Source organism: Echinops telfairi, unplaced genomic scaffold (genome assembly GCF_000313985.2).
Source record: "Echinops telfairi isolate 266 unplaced genomic scaffold, ASM31398v2 ScPeMD7_5;HRSCAF=22, whole genome shotgun sequence".
Lineage (NCBI taxonomy): Eukaryota > Metazoa > Chordata > Mammalia > Afrosoricida > Tenrecidae > Echinops > Echinops telfairi.
Window position 1 is genome coordinate 4188361 of NW_022103901.1, and position 14260 is coordinate 4202620.

The 14260-nt window shown below is 54.0% G+C and overlaps 1 protein-coding gene across 1 annotated transcript in view; it reads left to right on the forward strand.

The window, feature by feature from the left end:
• LOC101646158 (radial spoke head 10 homolog B) overlaps positions 1-14260 on the forward strand; it is a 35912-nt gene that overhangs the window by 21093 nt on the left and 559 nt on the right. The window contains exons 11-21 of the mRNA XM_045284457.1: positions 1269-1458; positions 4240-4354; positions 5445-5524; positions 6456-6604; positions 8527-8634; positions 9286-9423; positions 9966-10076; positions 10971-11064; positions 12318-12446; positions 13016-13214; positions 14129-14255. Coding sequence (XP_045140392.1) covers positions 1269-1458; positions 4240-4354; positions 5445-5524; positions 6456-6604; positions 8527-8634; positions 9286-9423; positions 9966-10076; positions 10971-11064; positions 12318-12446; positions 13016-13214; positions 14129-14255 — 1440 coding nt within the window. The remainder of the gene's footprint in view (positions 1-1268; positions 1459-4239; positions 4355-5444; positions 5525-6455; positions 6605-8526; positions 8635-9285; positions 9424-9965; positions 10077-10970; positions 11065-12317; positions 12447-13015; positions 13215-14128; positions 14256-14260) is intronic.

Below are 14260 nucleotides of genomic sequence, written 5' to 3' on the forward strand. Positions count from 1 at the left end.
AAAAAAAAAAAGGAAGATTCTCGGCATTAGGAAGGTTGAGAACCGCTGCCCTACAGACTCAAAACCTCTTGGCCACAGAGTTGATGTAGGACAGGGTAGAACTGCCTCTGTGGCGTCTGAGACTCTTGAGTGGAGTAGAAAGCCCCATCTTTCTCCTGCAGAGTGGGTGGTGGTTTCGAACTGCTGAACTTGCAGTTAGCAGTCCAACGCACAACCACTATGCCACTGAGACTCCCTGGTAAAATGCAGCAGGGACTGCTGTCCTGTTTCAGCCATGCACTGCGTGCCTGGTAGTTGGCATGCACTGGCTCCTTGAGTTTGCAAGGCGGCTCCAAGAGGGAGCTGGCGTGAGGAGGGAAAGGAAGCTCAGTGGGAGGGTTGAGTTTCCAGGGTCTCAGCACCAGCGGCCGCCCCCGCTGCCGGGCACTAATTTGGCTGCCCAGGCTTACAACCATTATTGAGCTGGTAGGTGGCACTGCGGGTTGGGCTGGATTGCCCAGGCTGTCATTTTTATGGGACCAGAATGACACCCTCCGAGGAACAGCTGATGGGTTCGAACTGCTTTTGTAGTTACGAGGTCAACTTGCAAGCCACTACGTCACCAAGGTGGAAAGCCCTCGGGGACACTTGTGGTGACCCATGGGGGTGCTGTGGCCACCACCAAGAACTAGAATGAAGTTTCTCGAGGACAGGGACTGTGTTCTGGTCTGGAAAAGGGCTTTCAGCTGGGCAGCCTGGGAATGTTCCAGTGAACTGAGGCTTATAAAGCAGTGCATGCTGGGAGCTGGGAGCTGCCCTGGTGGGGCTTTGCCATCTCTAGTGGGACATTACTGTCCCACATGGAGGCTCGGGTGAGGTGTGAGGCAGTCTGCAGGGGTGGGGAAACCCTGGAAGGCACAATGGGGACAGAAAATGTGCCCTGGAGAGCAATAAGGTTGCCCGTGCACCTCAGACTTAGGGCAGTAAGTAGATGTGGACCGTGTGTGTGTGTGTGCGCGTGCGTGCGCACTCCCTCACATACTGTTTACCAGTGAAAGAAGTCCCTTTCTATCATGATTTCCGGCGGTATCTATCACGCATGGGCTCAGTTATAAGCTGCAGCAACAGAGAAGAGCATGGGGTCGCAGCGGCCCTTCCTTAGCCCCTCCTTAGGGTGCCAGTCTCTGGAGCCTGGGGGGGAAATCGATGCACTGTGTCCGTCCGTCTTGTCCAGGGTCTTCCTCCTTTCGCTGCCTCCCTGACTTGACCGCGTGGTCTCCCCTCTCCAGGTGGAGTTTGCCATCCTGAGAAACATGACGGAGCTGCGACAGATCTACAGCTTTTACAGCAGCCTCGGGTGTGACCACTCCCTGGACAACACCTTTCTGATGACCAAGCTCCACTTCTGGAGATTCCTGAAAGACTGCAAATTCCACCACCATCAACTAACGCTTGCTGACATGGACCGGCTGCTCCATGGTGAGTGGTCCGGGAAGGTGAGGGAGAGGCGTTCTAGAAATGCACCTGTGCTTGTTCTCCAGGGGCGCAGCAGGCTCATGAACTAGCACCCGTTGCAGTTGAGGAAACACTGGCTCAGGACAACCCCCCCCCCCCAAGCCCCCTCCCCTATCAGAGAACTGTGCCCCATTGGGTTCCCAGTGGCTGGTTTCTCCGAATTGCATCCCAGACCTCTCTTCCTGTCGGGGTACCTGCCCTAACACATCATCACGCGCCATGCTCTGGCGGGGCAGATGCTTCTACTCTGCTGCTTCCTTCTAACTCAGACTGTTTTCTCAGCAATGCCTACCATCTTCTCATCCGCCAGATACTCATTCTGCCTGCTTCTCACCTGACTTAAGTCTGCGTAGCTTAGAGGCTCCCACTGCTCTGCTGGTCTTGGTCCTTTGCTCTCTCACCACCTGCAGCGGCTCCCACACTGCTTGAATCTGCACCCACAGCTCCCAGGCCTCCGTGGGTGTGCTCTGTCCTTCCCTGTGAGCTTTTCTCAAGTTAATGGCTACCTTATCCCAGAGCTCCACATCAAAGGTTCCTGCCTCTGAAAAATTAGGATTACATTTCTTTACCTCTTGAAGAACCTCTTTCATTCTCTATTCGTTACCACTACAGTTTGTTTCTTCAAGAGGTGGCCAAGCGTGATACCGTACTCTGTATCCTTGCTCTTTGCCTGACCCATATCTCACTTGGGCTGAAAAAAACACTTAAAAAAATAAACTCTAAGAATTTTTTCCCCCCGATTCACCCTCACTGTCTGATGAGGCTGTACAATTGTTACCCGGCAGATAACTCAAAAGAGTTCTTTTCCTACAATGTTCCACATAATGGGCGCCATATGCAAGGGGAAGCCGGCCCCTAGCACATCATCACGGTCCGGTAGGCGCAATTGTACAGCGATAATAAGTAAAGATTATAGTAAAGTCATAAAGAGCATGAGAGATAGAAATAATGGAGGCAGACACAAGTCATGGTAGCAATGCTCACCTCAGCCTCACTTGGTGGTCCACATGGATAGAGAGAGAGAGAGAGATTTAATGCTAACCAAGGCTGTTATTCTCTGGGGACATGCAAGGCCCCTAATTACAGGTGAAGACATATGTCACAGGAAAGGGTTGTGCTATAGGTAATACAGTAATGGAAGGGGGTAGTCTAGAGGTATCCACACAATAGGAAGAGGAGGGATTGGGGGTATACATGTGGCAAGAAGGGGGGCGGATCCTCCATTCAGGGTGGCAGCCTAACTTTGGATGTCACAGAGCCGGTTTGACCTGTTCCCTGGCTCAACTGATAGAGACCATTATTGGTAGGGTGTTAACTCCACCTACAGGAACAAAATCAATGACTGCAGGCCTTTAGAGAGAAGTAGCCCATTGTCCTTAACAGCAGGGAGCGGGGTCTACCACAGTCTGGTGACTGACTGCCTCCAGGATGTCTGTAAGCATCTGACCTCCCCACATATGCTAGCAAAAAGCCCTTAATGTTTGGCATGTTTTGGGGGGAGACAGAGCTGGGGAAAAGTCTCTTTATAATCCCACATCTTCCAAGGCACCTTTGGGTAGGCTTGACCTGCCAACCTTTGGGTGAGCAGCTGAGCATGCTAACTGCACCACCCAAAGACTCCCATGAAACTGGCACTAGCCAAGTAACCAAACCCTTTGCCACCCAGTCAATGCCAATCCTCTAGGGGTCAGTAAAGACCAGCCCAGAGCTAAATGCCACCTGTTCTTTGTAAATAAGGGAGCCCAAGTGGTGCTGGTCAGGTAAGGCTCGGGGTTGGCTGTTCAAACCTACCAACTGCTCCGAGGGAGAACAATGAGGTGATCTGTTCTTTGTAAATAAACTTGTACTGAGACAGTCATACCCAGTTGCTTATGCATGGCCTGTGGCTGCTTTGGTTGTGTAGCCCCAGCTGAAGGGTTGAGAGAGATTTGGTCCTGAGCATGTTGGCTGCCCCATGGGCAGTGAAGGAAAAGGACAAGAACAGCACCACCACATGTGAGGGCGAAACAGGGAGGGTAGAGGGAGAGTGGGTAGGACAGAGGGAACCGATTACATGGAACTGTGTGCGACCTCCTCCCTGGGGGACAGACAACCGAAAGTGGGTGAAGGGAGACGTCGGACAGGGCAAGATATGACAAAATACCCATTTATAAACTATCAAGGGCTCATGAGGGAGGGGGAAGCGGGGAGGGAGGGGAAAAATGAGGACCTAATGTCGGGGGTTTAAGTGGAGAGAAAATGTTTTGAGAAACAATGTACAATGCACTTTACACAATTGATGTGTGTATGGATTGGGATAACAGTTGTATGAGCCCCTAATAAAATGTTAAAAAAAAAAAAGAACAGCACCGCATTGTCAGGTTGGAAGCAGAGGATCAGGAGGCCTTGGAATAGCCTTGGACAGGTTATGGTTTCCCTGATAAATAAGATATGAACAAGTCCCAGCTGACTTGGACTGTTGGAAACATAAAATCCATGAGAATTAGAATGTGAGTCAAATTGTAGTTCAGATCATTTTGGGGGGGGAAAAAGCAAACCCCCAAATGGGGGGTCGAGGCTTGTTTCTTGTCAGCAGGCCAGCGGGAGACCTCGTTTCTGACACCTGCTTTGTGGGCAGCTTGTGGATACGACTCTTGAGGGGTCCTCTGGGACAAAAACCCTCTTCCAGAGTAGCTCCCAGAACGGAGACCAGCCAGTACACAGAAGGCTAACATATGAAGCAGCCTCTTCAATTTTCTCACCCAGCCAATAACGACATACCGGTGGAAGAAACCCACTCTCCGTTTACAACGATCCTCCTGAGAACGTTTCTGAATTATCTCCTGCTGCTGGCTTATCACATCCAGCACAAGGAATACCAGTAAGTACCACGTGCCTGACTTGAGCAATGTGGGGGAGCTCGTACTGTACCGTGGTCACTGCGTCTTCCGCACATCCTCCCCATCCTTCCTACCCTTGAAACAGCACTGGGAACAAAAGCTTCCTACGCCAAGCCTCCCGGGTACCATCACAGGTTTGGCGCTAGGCCTTCACCCTCACACGAAGACAGCTGTCGAGCAAGTCTCGCGAGTTTTTTATTTCCCAGTGTGTGTATTGGGTGGGGCGGGGGACGGGGAGAGGGGAGGGTTTTGAAACATTCTCGGGAACAATGGAACGTGGAAGAGCATGGAATTTCCCCACAAACTCTCTGAAGTCCCCCTCATCAAAGTCAGGTTCCGACTAGACCCCGTGACGCATGCAATGACAGACAGACACCCGTGGAAAAGTCTGAGATGCTGTGAGGGCCACCAGCGGGGGCGAGGTGGGTCACGGAGACAGGAAGTGAGCACAGGCTGTGGGGCCCCAGCCGTGAAGCGTCGGGGGTCAGAGCCCAAGGAAACGAGGGCAGCCCAGGCCCTGCCGAGCTGTTGTTCCCGTAAGGCCGACAGCACTTAGGGTTTGATGCAGAAGCCACGTCCAAGGCTGGAGACTGCCACGTCCTTCTCCAACTACACACGGGCAGAAAATACCACCCCCACTGCCATCTAGTTCGTTTGGGCTCTCTGCGACCCCATGAGACAGTAGAACTGTCCCCTAGGGTTTCCAAGCCCGCATGGAAGTAGATTGCCACCGCTCTCTCTCCCTCTCTCTGGAAGCAGCTAGTGGGTTTGAACTGCTAACCTTTCACTTAGCTGAGTGTTTAGCCACTGTGCCACCAGGGATCCTTTGTCTCGTCTTGGGCTGTGTTGGCATTGAGTCACCAGTCTGGCCCACACTGGAGGCAGCAGAGGAGCCCGAGTGGCACTGTGGGCTACCCACGTCAAGGTCAGCTGTCTGGAGGGAGAAAGAGGAAACATTGACTGTCTTGGAAACCCTGAGTAAGGGTCACTGTGAGTTGGGTACAGATTGGATGGATTTGGTGTCTGGCTCTCGAGGTGGAGGGAGAATTTAGACTTCTTTCTTAATCCCAGAAATAGAAGCCCCTCGCTCTTCCTGTGTTTCACCAAGCTGATGATTGAGAACATTCACCCAAACGCCTGCCGCGTGCAAGGTAAACACAAACGCCACGGGCCCGTGCCCCTGGTTGTGGAAACGCCGTCTCTTTGCCAAGTGGGTTCCCATCCGACACCCTCTACAAGCGGTTCAGGGACGTGGGTTGTACTTCCCACCACGTGTCGTGTCGGCATTCTCTTAAATTCCACCATTGCTCTTCCGCCTCATTTGCCCTGCCCTCTGGTCTTTGCTTTACAGTAACTGTGGACTGTTTGGTCTCATATACTCAGTGCACCGTATGCCCAGGGGATGTCCTTTATTTTGGTGCCAATCTTTTATTGAGCTGAAAGGAGACTTTGGGGTGGTTTTGGTTCAAGGTTTGAAGAGAAGTCTAGGTTTTCAGAATTTGAATCCTATTCTGTTTACTCCCATTCTGTCTGGGAGGGCTTACCTAGTGGCCTTGATCGAAAGGGCTGGGGCTGGTCAGCTGGGCACCATCTAGTTCTCCTGTCTCTGGACAGATGGGGCTGTACCTTAAGTAGGTCACTGGCGTGGGGCCTAGTTCCTTCTCATTGGCTTCCTCCTCTTCTTTTGAGATCAACAATTGTATCTTAGATGGTTGCTAGTTAGCGTTTAAGACCCCATACCTACTCAACTAGGATGTAAAAAGGGAACGTAGTGGCGCCAGTGGACTGAGTTGTCCCACGAGACTCAGGACTAAGGCCTCAAACCCAGAGAACTGTTCTTGTATGATGTGTAGTTGTGATCTGAGAAGTATCTGTAACTGTCTTGTCTAGATTTGCATGGACACACACGTATATGCATCTGTACAAAGATACTTCTGTGCACATCTGTGCCTCCCTACATACACATGTGCATATACATGGATCTATGCATGCGACGGTGCAGTTTTGGGTTATTGTGGGGACTGCTGCCAAATTCTACATGCCATCTTCATGAGCACAAACCCTTCCCCCCGTTATTTTCAGGCACCCTATTCAGTGAGCAGCAGCGGACGCTCTACTCCATGAATTACATCGACAAGTGCTGGGAAATTTACGTCATCTACTGCAGACCAAACGAGCTCCCCCCAGGGGAGCCGACCATGAAGATGAGATACTTCCTCTGGATGTTGAAAGTAATCTCTTACTTGTGATACTGGTTTTATTCTGAGGCATTCTGATACGCCAGTGAGGTCAGGGAATGCATGTTTTCATAGCCACTCGGTGCGTGCGTGCGCTAGGTCCCTCGCTGAAGAAAAGGAAGTGAGGTAGTAATTCAAATGGCCCGCGACGGTGGAAACAAGCCCCGAGTGGGGCAAGCTGTTCGAGGGCTGGACCACAGGTTGGTGGCTTCCACGCCCCCCGAGCCGCTGTGCCAGAAGAGCCTGGCAATCTGTTTCCGCAAAGCTCACAGCAACGAACTCTGACCGGGCAGCCTCTCTGTCCTGTGTGGGCTTGCCACGGGCTGCTTTGGCCCCTGAGGATGGGAGGACTTGGTGCCTGTGGTCCCAGCCGAGGGGACGGGGCCGCCAGCACCGTCACTGATGCACACGGAGGGAGCCCCCACGTGGGGAATAGCAGAGGGTGTGGTTCACCTGGGTGACTCTCAAGTTCGTCTTTGGGGGAAACGGGAAGGGTGAGGCAGGCAAGCTCAGGTGGTGGTGGTTGGATCGGTGTTAGAACAAACACTAACAATGTGACAGCACTGTATACACAGGGCTTGCCAACAAGACCCTTAGGCTTTGACTCCAGCCAAAGCTTTTGAAGTGAATGGTCCCAGGGAATTTTGTTTTGAGGTGAGGCGTGCCCAGAGCTGGCAGCCTCAGGATCTGAGGGGCAGGTTCGAGGAGGCTGGATCCCCACCGGATGGCGTTGTTTTTTAGCCAATGGAAGGTTCACAGCCCACTCCACGGCAAGCCTCAGGCGACGCTTTTCCAACAGCCAGTGCTGACAACTCGTCACTAATTCCCGCACGCGTTCTCATCGCATTTTTGCACCCGTCACGGACGGCAGTCCGGTGTCCACATCACTGCCACCTGCATGGGGGAAGCAAGTCCTCAGTGACTTCCTTTCCTGCGGGGCTGGGGCAGAGCCTGTGCTGGGTCCAAGGTCTCCCTTTTCATGAAGAGAATGGAATCTCCCTACAACTCCACAAGGCTCCCCGTGTTCTCAGATGTGAACAAACAGGGTGGGGCTCCCTCTGACCTCTCCTAGCCCCCAAGGCCGACGGCGCCGGGTGCACGCACACACACATTCCCCTCCAGGCTGGGACGGTGGCCTGAAGTTTGGGCAGGTTGAATCCTCACACTGTTGGTTAGAGGGTTAAAATTCATCCCAGATTTTTTTTTAATTCAGCCACAGCTCTTCTGTGTACTCTCTGGGTAGAACTTCCCAAACGTGGCCTACCACTGTGGGAAACACTGCTCCAGCATCCAGGGCACGGGGTGGCCCATCAGCGAGGCTGAGAGTGGCCTGATGGTCTTCACTGCTTACGGAGCGGGGGCTCCTGAGCTGTTTTTGCTCTTTCCTCCCTCTGGGACTCAAGCGTCAACATTTACGTTTACCAGGTCTTACTGTGCTTTGGAGGAAAGAAGACAGCAAACCCTGTTGCCACTCAACAATCCATACACTTTTTGTTCTAGGCCATTGATTCACCCCCAGCCAACAGTCCTCCTCCTCCTCTCCCCCCTTGCCGGCCTCCATTCCTCGGGCTGATTGTTCTAAGGAGTGAGTGTAGCTCCTTGCAGGCCTGGCTGCAGTTGGTCTGAAGTTTGAGCCACAGGGGTAAGTGCAGGTCAGGATTGAAGGATGGCGGCACAGGGTTGAGAGCTCTGTCCTCCCCTTCCTTGTCTACTTTCTGCACCGCCTCGGGCGCCATCTTGTTGTGTGCTCCATTTCCTTGCAGAGCAAGGGATGGCCGTGGAGGCCAGCCCCACAATCACCCGGAATGCTTTCCCAGAGGATCCACTACGTTCTGCCCCATTTCCTTCAAGTTTGGTCAGGAGAGACTGTGCCATCCAAAATGCACAGCTGTGGGCTGACCAGTCATTTCTCACAGGACTTTAAAATGATCAACAAGGAGTTGACCGCGACAAAATTTGTGGAAGTCTTAGCAAAGGAGAATCCTTTCATCTACGATGGCGTCGACAGCAACTTTGAGCTCGAGGTTGGTAAGGAAGCAGCCAACGCAGGCGCTGCGTTCTGGGCTGGTTGGAGGCCAGGGACCACCGTTTCACTGGAAGGAATCCTAACCAAACTGGATGAAAGCAGGTGTTTGGACACAAATAGATCTTCGACATTTGTTTACTAACAGCTCCCCTCCCCCCATGAGATTTCCCTAGGTACCGCTCGGCTGGTCTTTCACAAGGCACGTAGGAAATGAGCGTTGCACGCTCACAGAAGCATCCGGAGGGAGGGGGCAGTTAGGAAACAAGTGTAGGAAGGGCATGTTTTCTGTGCAAAAGTGAGTTCATGGAAAACGGAATTGAGAGATTTAAAAAATATTTTTGAAGGCCCCCCCCTTTGTATCCATATTCTTGATTATATTAGAAAAGTTTGAGTCGGTACTCAAAAGAACATTTTGGACCTTGGGAAATGAGGTCAGGTTATGAAACTAGTGTGTTTTTTGGTAAGTGAGTACTTCAGCTCACGTTTCTTTCGCTGATACTTTCCTAGAAGTCACACTCCTGTCAGACACATCTCCGAATGCTAATGTTGCCATGTGTCCTCTCTCCCGGGTGCCTCATCCTCCCCGGAGAACAGACACAGGGCTCCCTGAACCTGAACTTCCCCGCATATCGGGGTCCTTCCGTTACAGCTGGTGTTCCTCGAGTTCTTCGAAGCGCTCCTCAGCTTTGCCACCATCTCCATAACGGAGCAGATGACCAGATCCTACCTGGCCAACGAGGAGCTGCTGGCCCACAGATACGGGAGCACGCAGACCCTGGCCAACCAGGTCAGGAGCGACGGGCTGCGTGGGAGGGGCGGGCCCTAACACCCTGCTGTGGCTCTTGTCAACCCGCGAGGGAAATGTTTTCTTGCGTGTGGGTTGACAGTGGCCAACACCCACACATGTGCTTCAGGGACCCTGGCCCGCGTCCTGCGTGTCTCTCTGTCCGGGGTAGTTTTACTCTGTCCTGCAGAGGTGCTGTGAGTCACTGGCGGGGAGTTTGGTTTGGAGTGCTCATCACAAGGGCCACGCTCCAGCCCACCAGTCCTCCGGTGGCGAACGACGAGGCCTTCGTCTCTGCTGACGTCTTCAGTCTTGGGAACCCCCAGGGGTGGCTCCGCTCTGTGGCTGTGAGTCGGAATCAGCGAGTTGGGGAGTCTGGAGCACAGTCAAGGTGTGAAGACGTCAAAGTGTCGTGAGCATGACCAACCCGGAACAGAGACACGGCGGGAGCGGCTGCCGACCTGCCATCTGTAAAAAGCACACAAAGACACATGTACCTGCATGCTTCTTCTGAAACCCAACCGTGTGTGTGTGTCTTTGCGCAGAGCATTCACAATAAGAGTCCGAGCACCAGCCACGACTCTGACATCATCAATTTCACCGGTTCCATGTCGTCTGGGATCCTGCTGGACATGAGGAAAACCAGGAAGCCTGAGGTCTGTATGCACAGGTGACCCCACGCCCACGAGCGTAACCACTCGGGGTATCTGCTCATTGAACGCCCCACAAGCTCCTGATGCAGGGCAGTTGCCTCTCGGAGAGCCCAGGCCCAGAGAAACCGAGTAACCTGCCCAAGGTCGCTGGCGGAGCTTGGGTTGGTACCCAGACAGCGGGATCCCGAGATTCAGACTGGTTTCCATGACACTACAAGCCGGGTGACACCAGTATCAGCAGGCGGCAGACCAGTAGTCCTCTACAGGGAGGCTGTCCTGTGCAAAGGCCCTCAGGTGGGGCGTGGCAGTAAGAGTGAGGCAGTGGGGACAGTCCGGGAGCGCGCTGGCCATGGTGACGCCTGTTGGTTACTGAGGGAGCAGAGCCGCACCGTAAGTGGGGGGGGAAAGGAAACAAAACAAAAAACAACCCCACCTCCCCCTGAAGCCCGGCCAGGAAAACAAGTCAAAAGCAACCGCCGGTTGGGGCCAGAAAACCCCGCAACCAACCCAAAAAAACCCCCGGGGGGGGTCCGGGGCAAACGAAAAACCCCTGGTGCCCGCCCAACCCCCCCGGGGCCCTGTAGCTCCGTGGAGTTGTCAGGGGCTGATGGTTCTGTATTCTCAAGTTCGCCTCCTTCACCAACCTCATGGCGAGGGACTGTCCAGGGGCTGATCTTCCACAAGTGCTTCACCAGGCCTTCTGCCCACTGTGCCTTGGGTAGCCGTGGACCCAGTACAGTTGCTCAACTCGTCAGGCTTTGCGGAGAGCCTCCCGTGGATGTGGTGATGGGAGACCCTTCCCTCGCTGGTACAATGTTCCTGATTGCTTGTGGGGTACAAAAGACATTTTCATACATAATGAGGCAGAAACAATTCTGCTTTGTTTTGTTTTTAAAGAACAAGATCAAGATGTCTACAAGTGAAGAAAAAATTTCCAGAATTAGTTTTAAACCTGCAGCCAAAGGGATCTCTCTGTTCTCATCTCAAATTGGTGAGTATCTTAATGATGAACCTTAATGCTCACAGACTGCCGCCACCGAGCCCTGCAGGATGGAGCAGGGCTGACACTCCTTACAAGGCGTGGCTGGGAGGCTCAAACCAACAACCTCAAGGTTATCAGCCCAGCACGCCCTCTAGAATTCACCTCCATCTCCTTTTACAAGGGTGCTGCCCAGCCTCAGATGCTCACTCGGCCAAACCAGGGGGAGGCTGGAGAGCAGCTCTGTGAAACAAGAGGTGAATTCTAGCGGCTTCCCACAGTTGGAGGGGCGCTGGGGAGAAGATGGGCACTGCCCTGCCGTCCCTCTGCCTGGGCTGGTGCTGCCACCATCGGGCACAGCTCGTGTCACTGCCCTTGGTGGAGCTGTTTGTTTTTAACCAGTTGCAGGTCTGGGGGACCCACGGGGAGCGTCTTCCCAGCAGCCTGTGCTCCCTTTGTGTCTCTGAGCCCACGTGTTTTCATTCTGCTCTGCCCGCCCACCTCTCCGGTCACAGGTGACGGTCGGGCCAGCACAGCCCTCCGTGCACCAGGACGCACACAACACATGGGGTGGGCTGTGCCGAGGGCTCTGGGGCGGCTACACACTTTCTCCAGTGTCACCCCTTGGCTTCTGATGCTCACTCGGCTTACACACAATGACACACACACCATGCGGGGTCCCTGGGACAGCCTGCTGCTGCCCGGTCCATTCTGAAAGACGTACAGAAGGGCAGACGAGCGAGCCGGGCCCGGGCCCTGCTGACGCTGCTGCTCTCGACTCTGGTGAAGCCACAGGGAAGCTCTCTGGGAGCAAAAGGCGCGACAGCATCTTTCCAAAGGAGCCTCTGAAAGGCCTGGAGACAAGGACACAAGAGGGTACAAAAAAGTGGGTGGAAGGATGCCACCTGTTCATTCAATTGTTGCCACGAGCTTTTAAAAGCCCCCTCAGACCCACTGCCATCAAATTATCAATGCCGACTCACAGCAGCCCTGGAGGGCAGGGTAGACCGCCCCTGTGCGTTTCCAAAACTACGACTTTCCAGGAGTAGGAAGCCCTGTCTTTCTCCTGAGCAGCGGCCGGTGTTTTCAAACTCCTGACCTTGCAGTTAGCAGCCCAGTGTGTAACCGTGCTGCCACCAGGGCTCCCGCCTGTCTACGGACGCCATGACATGGTACACAGCTCACCTGGAAAGCCTTCCTTTCGAAGGACCCAGAGCACATGCTATTTGTCGGCAAACGGATGCATTCAACACCTAATTTGTCAGCCCGCAGCGTCACCTTCGATAACAGCTCAACGCCCCCAACTAACTCGGAGGCAGTCTACAAGCTCGACAGTAAATACGACGTGGGGCCGCCGCCGTGTGACGAGAGCATGCCCTTCAAGGACGGGCAAGGTACGTTGACTTTAAAGGGACATCATCCTTCAGTGGCGTGGAAATTCACGATGCAGACACACACACACACACACACACCTCAAATCAAACTGCACTTGAAACAACACTTGGGACACAGACAGCTTAGCTACGACTGAACCACAGCCAGGGAGGCATCCGGCTGTTAAGAAAAGGCAGTCCCCAGAGGCAGGACAGCCTGGACGTGGGCAGGGCAGTGAACCAGGCCCCCGCCACCTGGTGGGCAAAGTGGCTCAGAACGCACATTCCCGTTCGGAAGGCAGAGCGGGCACCACTCCGAGCCGATAGATTTACAATGTTTGAAACAAACAATTTTCTAAGAAAATGTTAATAGCAGGAATGAATTAGCATTCTTGGACCAGCCCCACCACCTGAGACCAACAGGGGGTAGCATGTGCCCAAAAACTTATCTGGGGAGGGGGGCTTCGGCGGGCTCTGCAGGGAACAAACACCTCATGGCTCTTTTTCAGAGACCGCGCTCAGCAGCGGGGAGGCAGAGCCGGCTGCCAGGCACAGGGTGGCACTGACACACGTCGCAAACTCTATTGCAGAGAAACTGGACAAGCCCAAGGACGAACAGAAGGAGAAACTCAACACGTGGGTCAGCCACCTGTACATCTTCTTTGTGAACACGCTCTTCCAGGCGTACAAGCATGAAGAGACGCTGAAGGAGAAGGTCAAGGAGAACCGGCTGCGTCACGCCACGGCAGAGCAGCAGAGGCAGCTGGAGGACCAGGAGCTGGAGGCCAGGTGATCCCATAGCCAGGGGGCCGTGTCCTCCACCTGAGGTGGCGACTGTGTCTCTGCTCCAAGGGTCACACCAAAGGCATGGCTCCATGCAAGACCGAGGGGCCTGGCTGCCTAGGTTCAAACGCCAGCCCCACCAGGGGCACCTTCCTTCATCAGTCACGTTCAGACTCAAGGCCCCCAGCCCCTCCTCGGGAGAAAGACGGGGCAGCTCTGCTGTCTTACAGGGTCGCTGTCTACACCGACCCAACGGCAGAGGGTCTGTGCCCTTGGTTCACGTGAGCTGCTCTCCAACGCTTCCAGAGCAAGGCCCTGCGCATGCTAGTCACTTACCACCGAGGACAGCGGTCAAGGCTCAGGCCTACAGGCAAATGCTGACCATTTTAAAGCCCTCTTAAGCCCAGGGCCCCACCCCATTAAAGGGAAAAGTAAAGACAGAGGTGGTTTAAATTCAACGCCACTCCAGAGCCAATGGGCTTTGGCTCTGGGGACTCTTATTTTGACTGTCTGGTGGAGCACTGAGGTCCTAGGGTGGCGTGGATGGCCACGTGCTCAAGTTCACCCACCCTAGAGGTGACTTGGAAGCAAAGCCTGGTGATCCACTTCCCTAAAACCAGCCACCGAGAGCTCCAAGCACAGCTCTCCACCAGAAACCGTGGGAACCTGTTGCCAGAGTCAAGACACCTGCCACCTTTCAACTGAGGCAAAGCCCACTGCCACCGAGTCAGTCGAGGATTTCTAAACCTTACAGGAGCAGACAGCTCGTCTTTCTCCCTTGGAGAGGCTGGGGTGGGTTTGAACTATTGACCTTGCAGTTAACTGTCCAGGGCTTACCTGACCTCATCACCAGGGCCCCGTGTTTCTGTGGGAAGCTCCCTTGTGGAGAGTGGGAGCCAGCTGCCGTGTTTGCTCTGCAGGCTGGCGGTCCTGCGAGAGGAGGAGGCCCGCAGGCAGGACATGGAGATCGACATCACTGTGATCAAGGAACCGGTAGACACCTCGTCCTTGCAGCTGACACCAAGCCCCCCGAAAGAGGACACAGGGGCCCC